The sequence below is a fragment of the Gossypium raimondii genome, chromosome 1 (assembly GCF_025698545.1).
Source record: "Gossypium raimondii isolate GPD5lz chromosome 1, ASM2569854v1, whole genome shotgun sequence".
Lineage (NCBI taxonomy): Eukaryota > Viridiplantae > Streptophyta > Magnoliopsida > Malvales > Malvaceae > Gossypium > Gossypium raimondii.
In genome coordinates this window covers 150,007-173,017 of record NC_068565.1, presented here as the reverse complement: position 1 = coordinate 173,017, position 23,011 = coordinate 150,007, and the positions used below count along the sequence as shown (strand labels likewise).

Here is a 23,011-nt window from a genome sequence, read left to right as displayed (position 1 = left end):
GACACAAAAGGAAAAACATCACCACGTTTGAGTTCGGGATAGTTGTTGGATGCTGAATCGACGATCAAAATTAAGTACCTAACCTGCACATGAAAAACAAAACTGTACGCTGAGTAAAAACTCAGTGGTATTTCTATAATCCAAATATTTAAAAATAAAATAAAATAATATGTATAATAAAATGTTAAGCACAATTGAACATTTAAAACCATACAATTCTAAATTTTCCATCACTTGCTATAGAAATAGCTTTTCACAATTTTAATCACATTTCATTTATGCAATTGTTTTATCCATACCATATTCAATTCACTATTCCACTTCATTTCTCATATCATTCCATTTCAATATCAATTATAAGACTTTATTATTTATTTACCTTTATTAACATGACTTGGACTTGAACAGATACACGGATCCAACCAAAACACACCAGTTTGGCACGCAGTGCCTCATCAGATAATTCAAAGTAATAAATTGACACCTAGTGTCTCATCGGTTAAACCGAAGTAAATTAGCGCCCAGTGCCTCATCGAATTAATCCGGAGTAATAAATTGACACCCAGTGTCTCATTGACTCGAAGTCGAAGAAATCCCTGAACTCTTCCAATCCTATGGCATGCCACCTATATCCGACTCAGCCCGATACAGTTAATATGGTTTCAATTAACTTTCCAAATACAACCAATATTCATTTTAATTCAAATAATCAATATATTTTATATATATACAAATTCAATCAATATAAATCAATAAATTCATCACATACTAAATCAATCTATTTCAATTGTAAAACACAATAATTCTCACATTAATCACTTACCATAACATTTAATCAAAATACAACGAGTAATAATTAGATTCGGATTATAGAAATGCAAACCAGAAATTCCGAGCTATTCCTCGTCGAATTTATCTTTTCCCTTTTTAGTCGAGGATTCCGGTATGACGTTAGCTACGGAATTAAAACAATTAAAATTCATCAATACAACACAATTCAATTTCATATTTAAATTCATCAATACAACACAATTCAATCTCATTCAATATCTCAATTTTTACTCAATATTTGCCTAAATTCCAAATTAGTCCCTAAATCGAGACTAATTTTATTTCTTCACAGTCAATCTTATATTTTCATACAAATTCCACTTTAGACTAGATTTAACTCCTTAATTTCACTTAAATTCCTAAATTTCAAATTTTCACAATTTAGTCCCTAATACTCAAAATTTATAATTTATTCTACAATTCAATCCTTTTTCATTTCTAACTTAAAAAATCTATCAATTTAATCCCTAATACAAAATTATACAACATAAACATCACTTAAAAACTTAATAATTTCTAAAATTTTGACATGGGTCGAGCAGTATGTAGTACCGGGATTCCAAAAACATAAAAATTACAAAAAAGGGACTAAATTGACTAACCAATTTGAACTTTGAACACTTGAAACCCTAATTCTCCTTCTTTCTCCTTTTCTTTCCTTTTTCTCTTCTGTTTCGTTTCTATGCTCTTCTTTTTCTATTCTTTTTTTTATTTAATTATTATAATATAATAATATATATATACTTAACTTTTAACTTTTAATATTATAATATTATATATCTTTTAACTTTAAATATTTATAATATATATACATTTATGCCGCCTCAATTATGACCATTAGCATAATTGCTCCTTTGGTCCCTTTAATTTTTCTTTAATCTATAATTCAACTTTAACCCTTTATACAATTTAGTCCTTTTACCTAATTACTATTAATTCATGCAATTTCACCTAACCAAAACCTAGCTAACTAGACAACTAACTTCATAAATATTTATTAATATTTACGAGTCTAATTTACAGTAACGGAGTCTCGAAAATGTACTTTTCGACACCCGTGACTATCGGGTCGTTACAATTCTCCCCCTAAATAAATTTCGTCCCCGAAATTTACCTGAAAAGAGGTGGGGGTACTGAGATCTCATTATCTCTTCCGGTTCCCAAGTCGTTTCCTTAATACTATGACTACGCCATAATACTTTCACTAACGGAACTCATTTATTACACAATTCTTTTACTTCTCGTTTAATAAATATTTACGAGTCTGATTTCGGTAACAGAGTCTCGAAAATGCACTTTCCGACACTCGTGGCAATCGGGTCGTTAAACCATGACTCCTTTCTAGGAACATAACATCAACGAAAGTCATTGTCCTTTGTGACCCATCAATAATACCTCCAGAACCATTTCTAATATCAAATATTACGATTTACACCAGTTCCTAAGGAACCATCTATTTTGATGCATCAAGTCTTATAATTTTGTTCACAAAAGACGCATCGCAATCTAAAGGTAGATTTTATAATTGGAGAAAGAGCCATCAAGATTATTAAGTTTTTAAGGTTTAATTTAGGTTTTAAGGTTGATTTGATAAAAAAAATAATTGTTAATATTAATAGGTTTAAATTTTCACAGTTTTGTTAATATTAAAATGTATAATTTTTGTCAAATACAAATATCACATTGAACAAATAAACATAGGAATACCAAGGGCGAATACAAGGGCAAGCAATGGCTTTGGCCCTCAAAATGGAAAATTACAATTCTAACCCTTAAAAACGATCAAATAATAAATTAATACAAGGTAAAATAACGTTTCCTCCCAAAAAATTTATTTAATCCCTTTAAGGATAATATAGTTATAAATTAATGCATAATAAAATTTATATTTTAACATCTCAAAATTTTATAATTCAATTTTAGTCCTAAAAATAATTTATATTTATCCCTAACATATATCTAACAAAAATATCATACTCAATTACTAAATGCCATTTAGAATCAATATCATAATTAGATAACGGATATTCAAGCCGCCATTTAGAATTTTTTAATAAATTAAAGTATAATCGGCTTTTTAATTAAATTAACCCAAAAATTTAAACACGTAAATGACCTAAAATTTACCGTAAATTGGTGGAGTCAAAGAGTTTGGCGCCACTAACATGCCACGTCAGCAACCAAGATAAAAAAATTATTTTTTTAGTGGAACCATGTAAAATGACGCAACCTATATAAATATTAGAAAAATATTACAATTTTTGAAAAAATATAGGGACTTTAAAATAAAATTTTCCTTTTTTGATGGAACCAAATAAATTGGCGCCGCTAATTTCCAAAGTTGCCACCCCTTTTTCCTTTTAAAATTTGAAATATATTAAAATTTTTTTGTCTTTACCTATTAAAAATAAATTAAAATTTTAAAATTGGTTATACTTAAAAAATTTTAATATGTTCAAAATTTTAATATATTTAAATATATTAAGTATATTAAAATTTTAAATCGATTATACTCAACATTTTCTTTAACATATTTAAAATTTTAATATATTTAATTTTTTAAGTTTTTAAAATTTTAAATATATTAAAAATCTTCTCTCTTTATCTATTAAAATATATTAAATATATTAAAATTTTAATATATATTTTAAAATATATATTGAATATATTAAAATTTTAAAATTAGTTATACTTAACATTTTAATATATTTAAAATTTTAATATATTTAATTTTTAAAATTTTAAATATATTAAGAAAATCTTTTTGTCTTTACATATTAAAATATGTATTAAGTATATTAAAATTTTAAATATATTAAACTTTTAAAATTAATTATACTTAACATTTTTAATATATTTAAAATTTTAGAAAACTTTAAAAAATTCACATTGAAAACTGGTGGCACCAATTTATTTGGCTCCACCAAAAATAGAAATTTTTTATTAAAGTCTCCCTATTTTTTCAGAAATTATAGTATTTTTCTAATATTTATACAGGTGGTACCATTCTACATGGCTTCTCCAAAAAAATAATTTTTTTTATCTTGGTTACTGATGTGATATGTTGGTGGCGCCAAACTCTTTAGTTACACCAACTTTTATTGTAGATTTTAAGTAATTTACGTGTTTAATAAAAAAATTATTTATGTAATTAATTAAATTTTTGAGATTAATTTTATAAAAAAGCCGGTATAATCTGTTCCGTACATGGAATTTGTAAAGTTTGGGTTGTTTAAAGGGTGTTACGGCACGTGGATTGAATCTTCTTTATAATAATTCGGCTTGCCAGCCAAGGAAAACGTGCCCACAATTCGCCGACTGCGGATTCAAGTTGCCAAAGCACCCATGTTGTTCAATTAAAATATAAAATTAACATGGGTATTAGTGTCTTTCACTGATAAATCCACTCTACGCCGAAAATAGGATTCCCAAGTGAAAAGGAAAACTCAGTTTCTGGGTGCATCCATTAATGCTATTATATCTATTTTGTGACTTTCATGTTTCCTTTTTCACGTCCACGTGTCGTGTTATTGACCTTCTCAATTAGTCATTGTTGATTGTCCTCGGCCCTTTTTTTGCCATTATTTTATTTATTTTATAGTTAGTTGTAGTTGTTTTTTTATTTAAATAATATAAAAATTAAAAAGTATTTCTAATTATAGAAGTTCAAGTAAAGTATGAGGAAACTTTTGTACTAAAACTTTAATTATATTTTGTTTCTTCTATTTAAAAATAAATAAATTTATCATTATATATTAAATTATAAAATAATTAAATATATGTCATGACATAGTTAATAATATAACTAAACAATGACACAGGATAATTTATATGTACTTCAAGCTAACGTCGGAGGATTAATTTATTCAATTTTGAGTAAAAAAATAAAATTTAATCTAACTTCTAATATAAAAACTTTCATAATATTTTACCTCATATTTCAAATCTAATCAATACTATGTTTAATAAATTAGGTATTGAAAATATAACTATTAAAAAAATGAAGTGATAAAATTTATTTGGTATATTACTTAAAATAAAATAAGGAGTATAATTAAATTGTTTAAAAAACATAATATAATTTTAAATAAAATAAAATAATAATTACATTTATTCTAGGTAAGTTTTTATCTAATTATTGATAATTTTATTGTGATTATCAAACAAGTTTAAATAAATTAAATTGTTAGAAAAATATTAATTTCCGAAACTTTTCAACACTTATTAAATTTAAAAATATATTTTAAATGAAAAGAATTTAACCGGGCGAACCCGGTTTGGATTTAAAAGGGAAAAATCGAAATACCGACTCATTAAAAAAAATAGTAATTAAAAACTTATATATATTCCTATAAAAAGGCTACTGTCAAAAATAAACTTACTTATTTTCTGAACCAACGACCGGTTTCGTTTTGGCCTCTACTTCTTCCAATTCCCTCAATTAATCGTCGAATTTCAACTTTGTTAATAATAATCTTTGGTTTCTTGATTGTTAATTACATTGTTCTATTTCTCCACGACGATAATTTCCTAGGGTTCGGACTTCGGATCAGGACCCTGTCGGATTCTGTCTCGGTGACGGTCCGATTACCAGGGGTGGTGGTCCCTTTTGTATGGAATTTCGGACCCGGAAGCGGGCGGAGGCATTCACAGCTGCCCCTTCTTCTTCTTCTTCTTCTTCCTTTGATCCTACAGTTCGCTCTAACAAGCGCGTTCGTTTGTCTTCCTCCTCTGCCGTTGCTACCACCACCGGGACTCGCGTTTCACGGGCTTCCGGTTTCTTAATGGACTCCGTTACAGCGGAATCTTCATCTGGTTCCCGCGGAGGTTCCGGCAAAGACAACCGAACCGTAAGTGAAAGTCTGAATCTCGTCTCTGATAAAGGTAAGGAAAAGGAGGAGGATTTAAGGATTTCGGATAGAGAGACTGATAGGGATAGTGGAGATAATAACGAGAGTAATTCGAACCATCTTGAGGGAAGCTCAGGGTTAAATATGGAGACCACTGGAGGCGATGAGGATGATCATAATGACAACAGAGGCGACGTGGGGAGTTTGCAACAGAATCTGACGTCAGCGAGCAGCGCATTACAAGGCTTGTTGAGGAAGTTGGGTGCCGGAATTGATGATTTTCTTCCCTCATCGCCAATGGGCTCATCGTCGTCATCTCATCAAAATTGGAGGTTGAAGAGGATTCTGTCTGGATTGAGTGCTGATGGGGAGGAAGGGAGGCAAGTTGAGGCGTTGATAGAGCTCTGTGAGATTCTTTCAATTGGGACTGAGGAGTCATTGAGCACGTTTTCTGTGGATTTGTTCGTTCCCGTTCTCGTTGGAATGCTTAATCATGAGAGTAACCCTGATATTATGATTCTTGCGGCAAGGGCGCTTACTCATTTATGTGATGTGATGCCTTCTTCCTGTGCTGCTGTGGTGCATTATGGTGCAGTTTCATCTTTTTGCGCTAAGTTGCTTACAATAGAGTATATAGACTTGGCTGAACAGGTTGGTTTATTTTTGGTTATGTTGGAAATCGTTGATTTTAGAAAATGATAGTAATTGAATATTTGATTCAACATTAGTTGCTTCCTATGTTTGCTCCAAAAGAACTACCTCTATGACCGGACGACACACATGCCCGACACATATGGGTGTGGAGATATGATTCTCCGGGGACAAGGATCCTAAAAATAGGTGGAAAATAGTTTGAACATGCTTTTGACACATACCCATTTCCGACACTAACACTCCAGTCTGTGTTTTATGGTTTGATTCAATGGTATCTTGCATTTCCTTGCAAAGTAGAGTGCATCTTGCTAAATGTATTAAACATTGGGTCAAGTTGGCGTGAATCGAGATAAATTCGTGATTGTTGATTAAGCATTTTGCTGGCAACTTGTGTTAAGTAAATTTGCTTGCTCTAACTAACTGTTAAAAATTCACTTTTGAGTTACTTGCTCATGCCAAAGGGTATATACTACATTGTTCATGACTAAACCTGAATTAGAAAGTTCAAAATGGTATGTTTGGGTTCTTATATTTTGGTTGAAATGCTGGGAACAGTCTCTGCTAGCCTTGAAGAAGATATCTCAAGAACACCCAACTCCCTGTTTGCGAGCTGGTGCTCTCATGGCAGTGCTTTCATACCTGGATTTCTTCGCCACTGGAGTTCAGGTAATTAACTTATTTAAAACCTTTTAGCTTAATGATATACAGAGTGAAGAAAATTTTCTTTCTGTATATTCTTAATGACCTTGTTTCTATTTAATCCTGTGTTCCAGCGTGTGGCTCTATCAACTGCTGCAAATATGTGCAGGAATCTCCCTTCAGATGCAGCTGACTATGTAATGGATGCTGTACCACCATTAACAAATCTTTTGCAGTATCATGATTCAAAGGTAACTTGAGTGTTGTAGTAATGACAATTAGTTCATTGTAAAATTATATTGCTTCTTCATCTTGTACGTTTTGTCATGCTTGTAGGTGTTGGAGCACGCTTCTGTTTGTCTGACCCGTATTTCTGAAGCCTTTGCATCTTCCCCGGATAAATTAGATGAGTTTTGCAGCCATGGGTTGGTTACTCAAGCTGCATCTCTCATTTCCACAAGTAATTCTGGCGGTGGTCAGGGATCTTTGAGCACACCAACATATACGGTGAGTAGATGCTGTTCCTATATTTTAACTATAAGCCAATGCTTTTGCGTGCAATATAATGACATTTGGGCTTTTGAATCAGGGCTTAATCCGGCTGCTTTCAACATGTGCAAGTGGGTCTCCTGTTGGAGCAAAAACTTTACTTATGCTTGGGATCAGTGGTATCCTGAAAGATATACTGGTAGGTTCTGACATCTCTGCTAACTCAGCTGTTCCACCGACGTTAAGCAGACCAGCTGAGCAGGTAATACTATTTATTCAACCTGAAGAGATCGTAATTTTCAGTTCCTTGTTGTTTTTATGTGTAATGTGAAAAATGTTATATTAATAACTCAGGCCGTTATACCCAGTTTTAGAATCAGTTTACGCGAACCTTGCATGTCTTGCTTTTTTATTGTGGTTAAAAGTCACTTATTTGAGCCTATCTGCTTGTTACTTTCACTTTGTTTTATAATAGGCAAGATAATGGCTTATGCATATCACGACTTTTTGTTTGGTGGTCTGTAATTCTCATCTTATTATGTAGATTTTTGAGATTGTCAATCTGGCAAATGAGCTTCTTCCTCCATTGCCTCAAGGAACCATCTCCCTCCCTGCCAGCTCTAATATATTTTTCAAAGGATCTGTTGTGAAGGAGTCTCCTACTAGTAGCTCTGAGAAGGAAGACAACACCGATGGAAATGCTTCTGAGGTTTCGGCCCGAGAGAAATTGTTGCATGAACAACCCGATGTTCTCCAGCAATTTGGCATGGACCTACTTCCTGTTCTTATACAGGTAAGCTTTTACTGATGATTGTTCTTTAGTTTTCTCTTGTTTTCTAGTATTAATGTCTCCTGCCTCTACCATGATTTTCTTTTGGTTTGTTGGAACTGATAGTCTCATATCCTTTTGTCAAGCAGATTTATGGTTCCAGTGTCAATACCTCTATTCGCCACAAATGTCTCTCAGTTATTGGAAAACTTATGTATTTCAGCAGTGCAGAGATGATTCAGAATCTATTGAGTGTGACAAATTTATCAAGGTATCCACCTTAAATGAAACATACCAGTTTAAATCTTAATGTAATGTTTGGTTATAGAAACTTACTATGTTTTTTGGTCTTGTAGCTTTTTGGCTGGTATTTTAGCATCGAAAGATCCACATGTCTTGGTTCCTTCCCTTAAGGTTGCAGAGATCCTATTGGAAAAGCTTCCTGCAACATTCTCCAAAATGTTTGTCAGAGAGGGTGTGGTTCATGCTGTGGACCAGCTTGTATTAATTGGTAATCAAAATAACACTCCTTCTCTAGCATCTTATGTTGAGAAGGATAATGACTCTGTATCTGGAATGTCATCGCGTTCCAGGCGTTACAGACGACGCAGTTATAACTCAAATCCTGAAGGAAGTTCAGTGGAGGAGTCTAAGAATCCAGCATCTTTAAATATTGGTTCTCCTCCTAGTTCAGTCGAAACCCCTACAACAAATCTTCGTACCGTTGTAAGTGGATGTGCTAAAGCATTCAAAGATAAGTATTTCCCCTCTGAGCCTGGTGCTGTTGAATTTGGTATGACTGAAGAGCTTCTACACTTAAAAAATCTTTGCATGAAATTGAATGCTGGTGTTGATGATCAAAAGACTAAGGCAAAAGGAAAATCTAAAGATTCTGGGTCTCCATTGGCTGATATTTCTGCTGCCAAGGAAGAATATTTGATTGGGGTGATCTCTGAGATTCTAGCAGAACTGAGCAAGGGGGATGGTGTATCCACTTTTGAGTTTATTGGTAGTGCTGTTGTTGCAGCCTTGTTAAACTATTTTTCTTGCGGATACTTTTCCAAGGGGATAATTTCAGATGGAAACCTGCCCAAGCTTCGCCACCAAGCCCTTAAAAGATTTAAATTATTTATCAGTGTTGCACTTCCTTCTAGTGTGGATGAAAGAAGTATTGCTCCTATGGTTGTCCTGGTTCAGAAGCTTCAAAATGCTTTATCATCAGTAGAGCATTTCCCTGTAGTTTTTAGCCATGCCTCCAGGTCATCTGGTGGGAGTGCACGCCTCTCTTTCGGATTTAGTGCATTATCTCAGCCTTTTAAGTTGCGTCTTTGTCGAGCCCATGGAGAGAAATCTCTTCGTGATTATTCATCAAGTATTGTGTTGATTGACCCATTAGCAAGTCTAGCAACTGTAGAAGATTTTCTTTGGCAACGAGTTCAACGAAGTGATACTGCTCAGAAGCTCTCCATTTCTGTAGGAAATTCTGAATCTGGGAACACATCTAGTGGGGCTGCTACTTCTTCTACATCTACCACAACTCCTGCTTCGGACACTCGTCGTCATTTTTCAAGGTCCAGATCATCTGTTAGTATAGGAGATGCAGCCACAAAGGAACCATCATCACAGGAAAACAGAACAAGATCGTCAAAGGGAAAAGGTAAGGTAGTTTTGGAGATGGCACAAGAGAGGTTGAGAGGACCTCAGACAAGAAATGCTGCTTGTAGAAGAGCTGCTCTGGGTAAAGATGATCCAATGAAACCTGTAACTGGTGTCTCTACTTCTGAGGTATTCTTTATGATTCTTATTATGAACCATAACATGGCTGGGCTTATTTGTATTGTGTAAGCTCACATGCTCACATGCTGAAGTTAGTTTAAACGATCATTTGTTAATGTTCAACATTAGACTCTGTATAATTAAATTGTGCTTCCCTTTCTGTTGTTTGCATGGAATTGTACCTTCCCCCCTCCCCCATTTCCTGTTTGTTGATTATAATTTTGTCCCCCTCTTTTGGTAGGATGAAGAATCGGACACATTTCCTGTGGAGGTTGATGATGTTTGGGGGGTTGAAGATGATGATATTTCTGATGATGAAGAAGATAGTCATGAAGATGTAAGTGATCTTGTGCTTGTATAAATGCAAAGCCCCTTAATGTTGATTGTAAACTTCATTTAATCTTACTTTTGCTTGATGGAATTATTGTCCCAGGTGCTCAGAGATGATTCTTTTCCTGTTTGCATGCCAGACAAAGTTCATGATGTGAAATTGGGTGATTCAGCTGAAGATGGAAAACCTGCCTCGGCCATTAGTGATAGCCAAATAAATACAGCTTCAGGATCTAGCAGCAGAGCAGCTGCTGTTAAGTGTTCAGACTCTGCTGATTTTAGGAGTGCTTATGGCTCAAAGGGTGCTATGTCGTTTGCAGCTGCTGCCATGGCTGGGCTAGGAAGTGTAAATGGTAGACGTATTAGGGGAGGTAGAGGTCTGGAAGGGCAGCATCCATTTGGTAGTTCTAATGAGCCTCCAAAATTGATATTTACTGCTGGTGGTAAGCAGCTCAAAAGGCATTTTACAATCTATCAGGCCATCCAGGGACAGCTTGTGTTGGATGAGGATGAGGATGATGAAAGATGTGCTGTTAGTGATATTTCTAGTGAGGGAAGCAGACTGTGGAGTGACATCTACACAATAACATATCAGAGGGCAGACAGCCAAGCTGACCGATCATCTGTTGGGGGATCAGGTTCTACTACAGAATCCAATTCTACTAAATCTGGTTCTTCCAGCTCCAACTCTGTTCCCCAAACTCATAGAATGTCACTTTTGGACAGCATCTTGCAAGGGGAACTTCCTTGTGATCTAGAAAGATCTAACCCTACTTATAATATATTGGCACTGTTGCGTGTGTTAGAGGGTTTGAATCAGCTTGCGCATCGATTAAGGTTTCAGATATTTTCCGACAATTTTGCTGAGGGGAAAATTTCAAATCTAGATGAGTTGATTCTCACTGGTTCTAGAGTTCCTTCTGAGGAATTTATTAATGGTAAGCTCACTCCAAAACTGGCTAGGCAAATGCAGGATGCCCTTGTTCTCTGCAGTGGAAACCTTCCGTCCTGGTGTTACCAGTTGACAAAGTCATGCCCCTTTTTATTTCCTTTTGAGACACGAAGGCAGTACTTTTATTCAACTGCCTTTGGGTTGTCTCGTGCATTATATCGTCTTCAGCAACAGCAGAGTGCCGATGGCCATGGGTCAACTAATGAGAGAGAGGTGAGGGTTGGTAGATTACAGCGGCAAAAAGTTCGCATCTCCCGGGACCGCATTTTGGATTCTGCTGCAAAAGTAATGAAGATGTATTCTGTTCAAAAAGCTGTTCTTGAAGTTGAATACTTTGGAGAAGTTGGAACTGGATCGGGTCCTACTTTGGAGTTCTATACACTTTTAAGTCATGAGTTGCAAAAGTTTGAACTTGGAATGTGGAGGTCAAATTCTACATGGAATAAGTCATTAATGGAAATTGATGGTGATGAAAAGAAAGAAGGAAAAACTGCTGGTTCCACTACCATTGATGGAGTTATGATTCAAGCTCCTTTAGGGTTGTTCCCTCGACCTTGGCAGCTAAATGCTGATGCTTCTGAAGGTAGTGAATTTTCTAAAGTAATTGAGTATTTCCGGCTGGTGGGGCGTGTGATGGCAAAAGCTCTTCAAGATGGACGGCTTTTAGACCTGCCCCTATCAACATCATTTTATAAACTTGTGCTTGGTGAAGTAAGCTGATTGCATTAGATCGCATATTTTAATACCTATAAAATTTAAGTATTGCCACAATGATCTTTCTACTTTTGTGGCTAAAACTGTCATTTTATAATCCATTGCAGGAGCTTGATTTGCATGATATCCCGTCATTTGACTCTGAGTTTGGGAAAATTTTGCTAGAATTACATCTTATTGTTTGTCGAAAGAAATATTTAGAATTGATGGGTGATGACAGTGGTGATGCAATTGCTGATTTACGCTTCCGTGGAGCCCCAATAGAAGACCTTTGTCTGGACTTTACACTTCCTGGCCATCCAGACTACATATTGAAGCCAGGGGATGAAACTGTATATTTCAAATTCTCATTCTATTCTCCCACCGTTTTTTTTGCCTGTTAATAGATTATTCTAAGTTTGGGTTAAATACATCAGGTGGATATCAACAACTTGGAGGAATACATATCTTTGGTGGTTGATGCAACTGTCAAGACTGGAATTATGCGGCAAATGGAGGCATTTAGAGCTGGATTTAATCAGGTCCGATTGCTTTCCTAATTCCGGAGTTTTCTTGATTAACCACTCATTGATTTTCATTATGGATTTCCTTCTTAATTATTTGCATTTATGGGGCTGTGTTAGGGATTTCATTGCCATGCTAATATATTAGTTAATAAGCAGGTTTTTGATATTGCTTCATTACAAATATTTACTCCGCAAGAGTTGGACTATTTGCTGTGCGGTCGCAGAGAGTTGTGGGAGGTAATGTGATACTCGAACTGTCTGATAATATAGTGCTAACTTCTTTAATTAGAACTGGTTGTCTGGTATGATTTAACAATTTTAACTTCTACTTATGTAGGCTGAGACACTTGCTGATCACATAAAATTTGATCACGGATATACCGCAAAGAGCCCAGTGATCATTAATGTATATTTCTTCTTAGCAGTCATTTAATTATTTTGACGTCTAGTTACTGGTTTAAATCTTTATTTGATCCTTAATAATGTTTGGTTTTGTGATTTTGCAGTTACTCGAAATTATGGGAGAATTTACACCAGATCAGCAACGGGCCTTCTGCCAATTTGTTACTGGTGCCCCCAGACTTCCACCTGGTGGTCTGGCAGTGCTGAATCCTAAACTGACCATTGTTAGAAAGGTGACAAGTTAGATTGAAAAAGTTTTCAAGTTTCTTTCCATTTACATTGTTGTTTTGATGTTGACATGCCGTCTTGCGGTCTACAAATTTTAAGATAATTTTGAAAGTTGTGTCAAAGTCGGATTTAAGTACTGATTTCTTCATGCCGATTTTAAGATAATTTTTGGAAGTCAGGTCGAAGTGGGATTTACATATTGATTTATTCATGCCAATTTTTTAAGTGCATAGAACGATTGTGCTTCTTACATGCACTAGCTCCAATGTTTTTAAACACATATGGGCAATGTTATGATTCAGGCCAAGGCATCTTTAACCATAGTCCTGTTAGCCTTTTTATGGTGTCTGGTTCTTAGGAATTGGAAGGTGTCGGTCTACTTGTTATAATTTCTAGCTTAACTGTAAATATTTCATTCAGCCTGTCTAGATCTCTTTTTTCTTTCTTTTTTTGTTCATGGTTCTTTACGCTTGTTGTTATGAATTCACAGCATTCTTCGCCCTCGGAATCAGTTGATGACGACTTGCCCAGTGTCATGACTTGTGCTAATTACTTGAAGCTTCCTCCATATTCTACCAAGGTATGATCAGTTAGTAACTAGATTGATCTTTCATGATTATCCTTATACTACTCTTACTATCTTCATTTCAACGGATGCTATCTGAACAGGAAATTTTGTATAAAAAATTACTATATGCAATCAGTGAAGGGCAAGGGTCTTTTGATTTATCATGAATTCGTAAGGCAGAGACCTGTGTATACTCTTGACACAATCTGGTCAATTTTTTCACCTGCGATTGTTTGATGTTTCAAAGCGGCTCGTTATTTTTTGCTCAAGCTATGGCTTCTCATCGCTGCTCTTCCATATTTTTTCGCATTGGCAAGGTTCGTTGCAACTTTAATGGTAGATCATCTGTTCATACTTCATGCTCATAGTTGCTAGGGATGTTATCATGCCGAGTTACGGACTCAACTCGATAATAACCTTGGCTGAATTTGTGTTTATTTCGAGCTGATGCAAGTACACGTGTCTCGTTTATACTCCAACTCAGAGCCCTAAATGCTGTGTGTAAATGATTGATCTCAACCTTTTTTAATTTTTCCCATTTGTGAGCATTTTTTGTTTAAATTGTGATCTCAGGTGAAATGGGGACTGCAACACAAGCACATCCGAGGATTTTTGTGACGCGTTGTTGCATGCAGTTCCAAGAGTTTTGTATATAAATAGAAATTATATTTGAATATATATATATATTGCATAAATGGTGGAAGGAAAATGAATAAATGAGGAAATTCGATACAATTTTGTTTTTGTTCCGTTAGAAGAAAAAAAATAAAAGGGTGTACATTCCATTTATATGAATCTTGTTCGTTGATATGCTCCGTTAGGTAGTTTTAATTTTTAATGTAGGGTTGAATCTAGGGGTAGGTAGGGTCTCGGTTTAGACAATTTTTTTAATATTAATAATTTAATTGAAGTCTTAGTTTTTGAATAAATAGAAATTTTGTTTTTCTTTTCTGCTACTTTTAAACATTAATTATTAATTTAAGCTCTTTCAAAATAAATTTTTATTTTGGTATTTTTATATTAAGTCTTATATTTCGTTTTTATCGATGGTAATGCATAAACAAAGCGTTAAAATATTGAAAACAACCATTTAAATAAATCAGATGCGGTTGCTTACACTTTTGAGTAAACTACATTCTTTATTAATTATTCAATTTTACAAAATTATAAAATAATTATTAAATTATTTAAAAATTTAAAATTTTCATTTGAATCATTGGATTCTTTAGAAGTTATTATTAGGACATTGAGATAACATTTTTCCAAAACTAGTTAGCAAGTTATAAGTGATGATTTGACAATCAATATAGTGTTTCAGTCCTAATTAACAAGTAGAACATATGTTAGATATAAGTTGGTATAAAGATTAGTGTCGAAAATTGAAGAAGGTTATTCTTTGAAAGTTGTTTGGATTTTAGTTAGTAGATTTGCGACGTTTGATTGATGAATGTAGTGTGAATAGAGAATGTCATACAACAACAAATAATTTAGTGATTACTTAATAAATTTTTAAAATTAAATGATTGAAATATAAATTTACTAATAGAGTAATTTATTGTATGTGGTTGCTTGATCTTCGTGTCTTCAATCCATTATTCAAAGGGCTCAAAACTGCAAATTAGCTCACCAAACACTCTGAAATTAAAATCCATGTGTAGAAAGGTAATAATTTCAGGGTAGGGCAGCTGGGTCTTTGTGCTATTTCTAGGTCAAACAATTAAAAACAACCAGCGCTTTCTCTTTCATTTCTCATTTTATTTCTAATGATAGATTGAAGCATAATTAAAATAGGCTTGACTCGCAGCTTTTATTATATGCTATTTCCCATCTACCTTGTTTAATTAGCTCAAGTGTCAAGTCCCACATCACCAAGGAAAGCTATTGTTTCATTATTTTAAAAGGTAGGAGATAATTTAGTAATCAATAATTTATTTGTCAGAACTTTTTTGTAAGCAATAATTTTCAATTAAATTAAATTTTTAAAAAGAATTACATAAACTTCATTAGTAAGTGTCAAAGTTTATTTGGCATATTAGTAGACTTTTTAAATGGTTAATAGTATTCATTCGGATTCGTATGAAAGTCCAACTCTATTGCATTGTTAGAATTCATGTTGTATATTTGAAAGAGGTTGACCTCTTTGCTTCTTTCATGGTACAATCCTCTTCCCGTTGAGCCCCTTTCTCTTTGGTCCACAGAGGCAAAATGAAATGTAGGACTAGGACTAGCGCCAACAGTTAATCATGGAAGAAATGACTCACGGAGGCAGGATCACTAACTAATACTAATCTAATACTAATAGAATAGAAAATACTAATATAATAGGAAAAAAAAAGAACTGTCTTTTTTGTATAATTTTCCCGGTTCCGTTGCTACCGCGGGCTTTACACAATCGATTGGATCATATAGATATCTCTTCAACACAAGATAGGTCGTCGAAAGGATCTCGAAGACTCACCAAAGCACGAAAGCTAGGATCTTTTAGAAAATGGATTCCTATTCGAAGAGTGCATAACTGCATGAGATGAAATTAGTTTCTTATTTATTTTTAAAGTTTTTATGATTTTATAAATGAAAATTTTTTATTTAGAATTGAATTACAATTGAAAAAATAATAATTTTCAGGATATTTTTTAGATAACAGATATTAGCTCTATTTCATTTTAGCATTATTTGATTTTTTTTAACAGTATGAAAACTTAATTCATCTATTTAATAATAAAAAGATTAATTTGATAATATCCATATAAATATAATAGAAAGACCTCCAAAATATATTGATCGGGGAAAATTTTATTGTGATATGTCTTATTTAAGGTATAATGAACAAAAAAAAACATGACTTGTGAAATTAGTGGGAGTGGGGACCAAAGACTTTAAACATTCACATTATATAGGGCCCAAAAATCCCCAATTTTCCACAATTGACCCAAAGTTCCTTCGAATTTTCGTTGCCCACAAACAACCCCATCATCATCATCATCATCATTCACGTGGAAGATAATTTAATACAAACGGTAACAAACCTGAGTTACACATTCCAATTCATAAACAACGATACACCATAGTATTTCACTCAATATAAATTTTTTAAATTTATAACTAAGTCCCTCAAGTACGTATAAATTAAGAGCAACAAGGACTCCACAATTTCAGACCCAGAAAAAAAAGACGGGAATCTCTGCAACTTTCAGCTCTCCATTTCTTCTTCCTTTTTTTTTTCCGGTACGTCCATTTTAGGAATCTTTTCAAAATTGTATGAATTTTCCATTTTTTCACCAATATTAAAAGTAAAAAGAACCCCACTCTCTTCGTTTTGTTATTTAGCTTTGTAGTTATTTTCATTATATCTTTTTGTAAAGCAAAGGAAAATGCATAAAAGGGGATGCTGATTATTTTCTAGGGTTTTCGATTTGTCGAATCTATGATTACGATGCTCGTTTTCGATTCATTGTCCTTTTGGCTTCTTGTTGAACCTTAATTATATCGAATTGTTCGGATCATCCCAGGTTGTTCAACTTGCTGTTTTTTTTTTTAAACAAAGGCTTTCTTTTGTCTACTTCCTTTTTGCTGATTATGATTGGTGATATTTGTTTTGAGTTGAAAATTCCTCTTAATCTTGTAATGGGTGCTTTGAAGAATATATATATATTGTATAAAGTATGCATATAGAAATTATTAGGATTTTTCCATTTATATATATATTGGTGTTGTTACTTGCTAATTGGGTGTGAATTATTGTTTGGTTCAGGTTCAAAATCGTAAATTTGTCTCTCCTTCAATAGATTTAAGTGTTTCCCTTTCTTTGGGGGGGATTTTTAGTTGTAATGGACGAAGGGGAGCTCGATTTTTCAAACCACGAAGTGTTTTCTGGTGGCAATAGCATGGGTGATATTCCAAGCAGTTGCTCGATGGACAGTTTTTTCAATGAAATACTCAATGATTCTCATGCATGTACGCATACACACACTTGCAACCCACCTGGCCCTGATAATTCTCATACACACACCTGTTTCCATGTTCATACCAAAATCGTGCCTGCCTCAACTGAAGATGAAGCTGCTGCTGATGACACAGAGGGTTCTAGGGAGAAGAAACCAAAGAAACGATCTTTGGGTAATCGAGAAGCTGTTAGGAAGTATAGGCAAAAGGTTAAGGCACGAGCAGCCTCGTTGGAAGACGAGGTTGTCAGGTTGAGGACATTGAACCAGCAGCTGTTGAAGAGATTGCAAGGGCAAGCTGCATTGGAGGCTGAGATTGCACGACTTAAGTGTTTGCTTGTGGATGTTCGAGGAAGAATTGAAGGGGAGATTGGTTCGTTTCCTTATCAGAAACCAACAGCTAATAATGTTAACACCTTGAATTTGCCTGGTGCTTATTTGATGAATCCCTGCAATATACAATGCAATGATCAGATGTATTGCCTTCAACCCGAGGTCGAAGGTAATACAGGAGAAGCCACAGCGCTGGACGGACATGGATTTAATGGGTGTGAGTTTGATGATATTCAATGCTTAGCAAGTCAAAACTCTGGAGCAAAGGAGCTTCCTGGAGGTGGGGTTGGAAGTGCAGCGTCCAATGGCAATTCTTCTGGCACAAAAAGGAGAAAAGGTAAAATTTAGGAGTTCTTTCTCGTAATATATGATAAATATTGGAAAGTTAATGTGTGATATGATATATCCAAACTTTATTCTATCACCTTCTGTAACTAGTATGTCAGCTTTAGTTATTTGCTTCACTATTTTCATGCTTCGAATTTCCAATCCAACATTTTAATATTCTAGATAAGATATTGTGCTCGATTTTTGCTTCGTGTACCTTGTTAGGGTTGCTGAAAGTAGTTTTTTCTCCTGTGTGTCTAGAGTTGAGTATTGTTTTGAATATATCATCATCTAGTACACATCTACCATTCGAGTTTAGAATTATTAGTAGAGGAATGGCAAAAGATTTACATAAGATTTAAGAACCACCACGAGTCGCGGATCATTATTTGTATATTTAGGTGTTGACACGGACGTGTTCAAGTCTTTATGGTGTATGAGCTATAATCTAAGAGAGGCCTTTTAACAGATATTTGAACTTGTTCATGCAATATTCCAAATATTATAAGCTGTATTGACCAATGACTGTTTAAAAACGGAATATAGCTGCATGCAATGTGTAACACTGTTTTTGATTATGTTGTGGCTTTGATACTGATATTTATTTTCTTGGGAGGTGTTCGTCCAGCTACAGCAGGTTAAAGAACTGTTGAGGCGAGCATTATCCATATTTTATGGGGTACATATTTGTCTTCCAACAAGCAGGTTTCTTTTGGATCCATCACCCTCCCTCAGGTTGCATTGCTTTTTCATTTTTATCAATTTTCATTTCCCTTTCATGTTAATTCCGTAGTTATGGTTTATCTGAGATGGTTTTATGGTTTTAAAGACGACAAACTTGTAAAGTGGAAACTTCTGGATTATAGCTCGTAGAGTCTGGGAGCTAAACTCAATAAATCTCCTTATCCCTTTTTCCTGCCTACGATGTATGAGATCTATAGCTAATTATGATTGATGATGCTATGCTTTGCCGATGAATTTAAAAAGTTCATAGGTGCTTTTGCGGATTAGTGTGTTTTTCATTATACCATTTTGCTGTTATTGAAGTTTGCCCTCGTTTCGTTGAGTTCTAGTTCCGTCTTTCTGAGCTATATGAACTCTTTTATTGCTGAATTACAGAATTTAAGGTGGAATATCTATGATGTTTCAAATACTGTGAGGTGTGAGCCCCCATAGCAGGTGAGTTTCAAGTTTTCACTCCCTGCAGTCCCCTAGCTTGCGATTGACATTGGTAGCTTACAAAGTTTTTGGTTTTAGGAAGGCCGGAGATGCCTGCTCAAAGAGGGTAAGTGCCATCTTTTAACCGAGGTTTTGATCAATGAATGTCTGATGAGAAACTCGTAGTTGTAGAACGGTGAGGGAGTCGTTGAATGTTACAGTTTTTTCCTGTAACTGCTAACTGTGCCTAACAATAGCCGCGTTCGAGCTTGTTAGTTGCCACAAATGTGGCTCTCAAATTGGAAAAAAAGATGGTTGAACTGTTTAGTTGGCAAAGATAAAATGAGTACTTGATCTTGAATTTCCTTTTAGATGTGTCTTGTTCATTGCAATCTGGTACAAGTCCTTTTGTTTTGTTAAAAGGGATTTTTTTTTTTTTTTGTTATGGGTTAATTAGCCACCCAACTATTCAATTCTATCTTTTTTTTGTCACTCATTTATCTAAAATTTTTGGGTATTTTCACTTTTACATTAACCAATTCGTGACAAAAAAGTTAAAATTGAATAGTTGAGATATTACTTTATAATTTTTCAGTCAGTTAATAACTGAGTGACAAAAAGATTTACTAGTAGTTAAAAATTATTTTGTAACTTTTTATTTTTGGTAAATTTTGGTAAATAAAAAAAAGAGAAATAAACCATAATCGAATGACAACTAATATAACGTAACCTTTTATATATCCGCAATAATACAAGTTAAATTTAAGTTAGAGGGTCGGCGATAAAACTCAATCAAGTTGAAACCAAACTTCAGTGTCTTAAGTTTTACATCAAATTTAGTTCAACAGCAGGCACAAGGTTTGAATATTAAGTTACACGTTAAAAGACTCCTAAAGCTGTTCACATACAAAACATTATTATAAACTCACAATGATCTTACTTAAAAAGGTCATATCCTTAAAACTCTAAATCCAACTTCTATGGCCTATGGAAGGTCTTCGGCAGTTTGAGTGTCATCCTCGTCTCGATATATACTCTCTGCCAATTGCCACACCTGAAGTGTGTTGTCTTCAGCTACACTAGAAATCACCCATGGCTCATTTTTGTTCCACGAGAAATCTGAAATCTTAGCTTTATGGCCTCCATGAGAAAAGAGAAGTTCCGGAGGGCCATCATCGGCATCTAATTCAATTTCTAATTGCTCTTCTCCAATCCTGCAAATCATTGAGAATAAGCCAATTATCGATCCTGAGGGAGAGCACAGGGAAGGAGAAAGTTTATGAATGAACAATGCTAAAGGTGGACATGATCGAATTCCATGAGAACAGAGCAGTTCGGGAGCATGGTTGAGGATAGGACCTCCAAGGTTCCTCCAAATACATAAAATAACCATGAAAGTACGAACATATCCATGTTTAACAAAGACTCTGTATCTCACACTCACACTCACACTCACACCCACACTCACACTCAACTCCGAGTAACATAATGATCACAAAAAGTTTGGAAGCAAAAACGAAGGGAAAGCATAATAAGTGATATATGACAGGCAAAATAAAAGCATTTAACAGATTCCTAGTATCGATCCAAACATGAACTACCTGTTAAGGTCCCAAATCATCAATCTCCTATCATCACCAGAAGATGCCAGCACTGTCTCGTGATTAGGATCCCATTCTACCTGGAAGACCTCTCCACTGTAAAAGACAAACCCGAGGTTACAAAACCTATTTCAATGATTTCAAGCACCATTTGTGCAGTAAAATATTTCTTTACTAATGGAGTTTGGATGCAGCTAGAACTATATTACTGCATATACTGAAAGATAGAATCGAATTGTAACTAGCTTTGGCATATAAACACAGGGATCGATCTAAGAGGCAGTAAACTCACCTGTGGCTGCTTAAAACATGCAAAGGTACAGTCAGCTTTCGTACATCAAACAAACCTACGGTGGAGTCGGACGATGCTGTAGCCAGAACCCACTCATTATAAGGATTGAATGACAAATAATTGATCTGAGACCAAAAAACGAACATTTCTTATCCGATGATCAAATGGAAATGGAAACATAATACTACACAAAGACTGTAATATTAGGGTAAAATTTGTTAATTCACCTCTCTATCGTGAGCTTTAACACGTTGTTCGGTTTGGTTGGTGCGCAAGTCCCAGATCATTAACATACAATCATCACCAGAAGAACCAAATATATTCTCATTCTTCAAATGCCATGACACATCTTCAACCACACTCTCATGGGCCTACAAGTACATTCAAAGATACTCACAATCAAGTAATAAATGTTTTCAAGGTCAAAAAATCCGAGCATTTCCTATGAAACAAAAGAGCAAAGTCCTATAAATACCTCATAAACATGGGTTGCATCAAGAACCTTATCTTGAGGCCAAGAAGACAAGTCCCAAAGGCATATCTTATGGTCTTGTGAACCACTCAAAAGATAACCCTCCTTAAATGGACTCCATGATAATCCATACCCTTCCTTTTCATGACCCCTCAACCTCAAATCAGCAACACAGTCACCCTCTTGCTCTTTAGCTGCAGCCTGCTTGGCATAATCAAACACGAAAACATCGGAGCCACTGGTCTTTGCGCCTATAATAACCGGGTTTTGAGGCATACATCTAGCCCTGTTGACTTCCCCATCAACACGCATTTTCTGTGTTATCTCAACCTATCATCAGCAAACAAACTCCAGCTAGTAATTTCATCAAACAATTGGTAGCCAAAGAACACTGCTCATAAACAAGAACTATAATACGATACAATTCAATAAATATCAACGAAGACTGAGAGTGCCCACGAAATTAAGTAAATGAAAACCTAAAAAACTGAAACAAAATAACAAACCTTAGGGATAACTGGGTCATCATTTTTAGCAGCGATATTGGATTCAGAGGCGAGAGTGGGGAGAACTGCGTCGGCGATCATTAGAAAATCGGGGGCGCCGCCGCTGGTGTGAGTTCCGAGGACGAGTTTGTGAACGTTAAAAGTAGGGTCAGGTCCGTAAGGAGTGGAGAAGAAGGAACCCAATGGACAGTCAAAGAAGGCCATTCGAGAGGGTGAGAAATGACGAGATCGTAAAGGAAAGGGGTGTTCTTCTTCCATACGCTGAACTCTTCTTCTACCTGCTCTGGGTTCATCTCTGAATCGCCCGCCATGGATTATTCGCAGAGATCTCTCTCCTCTATCCTCCCGCCAAAACTGAAAGCAACCAAAGCGAAGCTATAAGGGTTTTGGATTGTTTTCTTAATTTGTGTATGTATTTATGTTTTAACGTGAGAGGGCTAAGCCTTCATTGAAAGGCACGAAAGAACGCACAGATAGATAGCCCAAAGTCCCATGTTAGAAGCCAGAATGGGCTGGATCCTTGTGGGCTCTGTCGGGATCTAATATATTATTAGGTTAAAATATGTCATATATCCCTCTAACTCTTTACAAATTTAAAATTTAGTCCCTATACTTTTATTTTCCAGGATTTTAGTTCCTCTACTTTTTAAAATTTAAAATTATTCTTCTATTT

The 23,011-nt window shown here is 34.8% G+C and overlaps 3 protein-coding genes across 9 annotated transcripts; 2 read left to right on the top strand and 1 right to left on the bottom strand.

Moving 5' to 3' along the window:
• The first annotated feature begins 5,228 nt into the window (after positions 1-5,228).
• On the top strand, positions 5,229-14,497 carry LOC105772721 (E3 ubiquitin-protein ligase UPL3). Its single transcript, XM_012594140.2, has 18 exons — positions 5,229-6,332; positions 6,891-7,001; positions 7,109-7,225; positions 7,311-7,481; positions 7,564-7,725; positions 8,008-8,256; positions 8,382-8,503; positions 8,589-10,017; positions 10,250-10,345; positions 10,442-12,001; positions 12,112-12,336; positions 12,421-12,525; positions 12,667-12,747; positions 12,848-12,916; positions 13,017-13,145; positions 13,631-13,720; positions 13,810-14,025; positions 14,282-14,497. Exons 1-17 carry the CDS (start codon positions 5,445-5,447, stop codon positions 13,873-13,875), a joined length of 5,670 nt encoding a protein of 1,889 aa, XP_012449594.1. The 5' UTR covers positions 5,229-5,444; the 3' UTR covers positions 13,876-14,025; positions 14,282-14,497.
• A 2,306-nt stretch (positions 14,498-16,803) lies between these two features.
• On the top strand, positions 16,804-19,838 carry LOC105772694 (basic leucine zipper 23). 7 transcript variants are annotated; one of them, XR_001126858.2, is made up of 5 exons: positions 16,804-16,933; positions 17,460-18,319; positions 18,926-19,044; positions 19,429-19,488; positions 19,571-19,838. XR_001126858.2 is itself a non-coding variant. In XM_052628777.1 (3 exons), exons 2-3 carry the CDS (start codon positions 17,536-17,538, stop codon positions 18,949-18,951), a joined length of 810 nt encoding a protein of 269 aa, XP_052484737.1. In that variant the 5' UTR covers positions 16,804-16,933; positions 17,460-17,535; the 3' UTR covers positions 18,952-19,231. The 7 variants fall into 7 exon arrangements, 3 of the variants coding, with proteins under 3 accessions (XP_052484737.1, XP_012449579.1, XP_012449574.1); XR_001126857.2 differs by having other exon boundaries at positions 19,567-19,838; XR_001126856.2 differs by having other exon boundaries at positions 19,429-19,838.
• Positions 19,839-20,249: 411 nt separating this feature from the next.
• Positions 20,250-22,737, bottom strand: LOC105772687 (WD-40 repeat-containing protein MSI3). Its single transcript, XM_012594101.2, is given in 7 exon segments — positions 20,250-20,681; positions 21,069-21,164; positions 21,361-21,485; positions 21,588-21,731; positions 21,836-22,162; positions 22,339-22,502; positions 22,505-22,737. Coding segments are annotated over 7 exon segments (1,230 nt in total). The 5' UTR covers positions 22,650-22,737; the 3' UTR covers positions 20,250-20,452.
• Positions 22,738-23,011: the final 274 nt, after the last annotated feature.

Coding starts and splice junctions, on each gene's coding strand:
- LOC105772721 (XM_012594140.2), top strand. CDS start 5,445: ATGGAATTTCGGACCCGGAAGCGGGCGGAGGCATTCACAGCTGCCCCT. Junction 7,482..7,563: donor TGAGCACACCAACATATACG/GTGAGTAGATGC, acceptor CTTTTGAATCAG/GGCTTAATCCGGCTGCTTTC. Junction 13,721..13,809: donor TTCCTCCATATTCTACCAAG/GTATGATCAGTT, acceptor CTATCTGAACAG/GAAATTTTGTATAAAAAATT.
- LOC105772694 (XM_052628777.1), top strand. CDS start 17,536: ATGGACGAAGGGGAGCTCGATTTTTCAAACCACGAAGTGTTTTCTGGT. Junction 18,320..18,925: donor TGGCACAAAAAGGAGAAAAG/GTAAAATTTAGG, acceptor TTTTCTTGGGAG/GTGTTCGTCCAGCTACAGCA.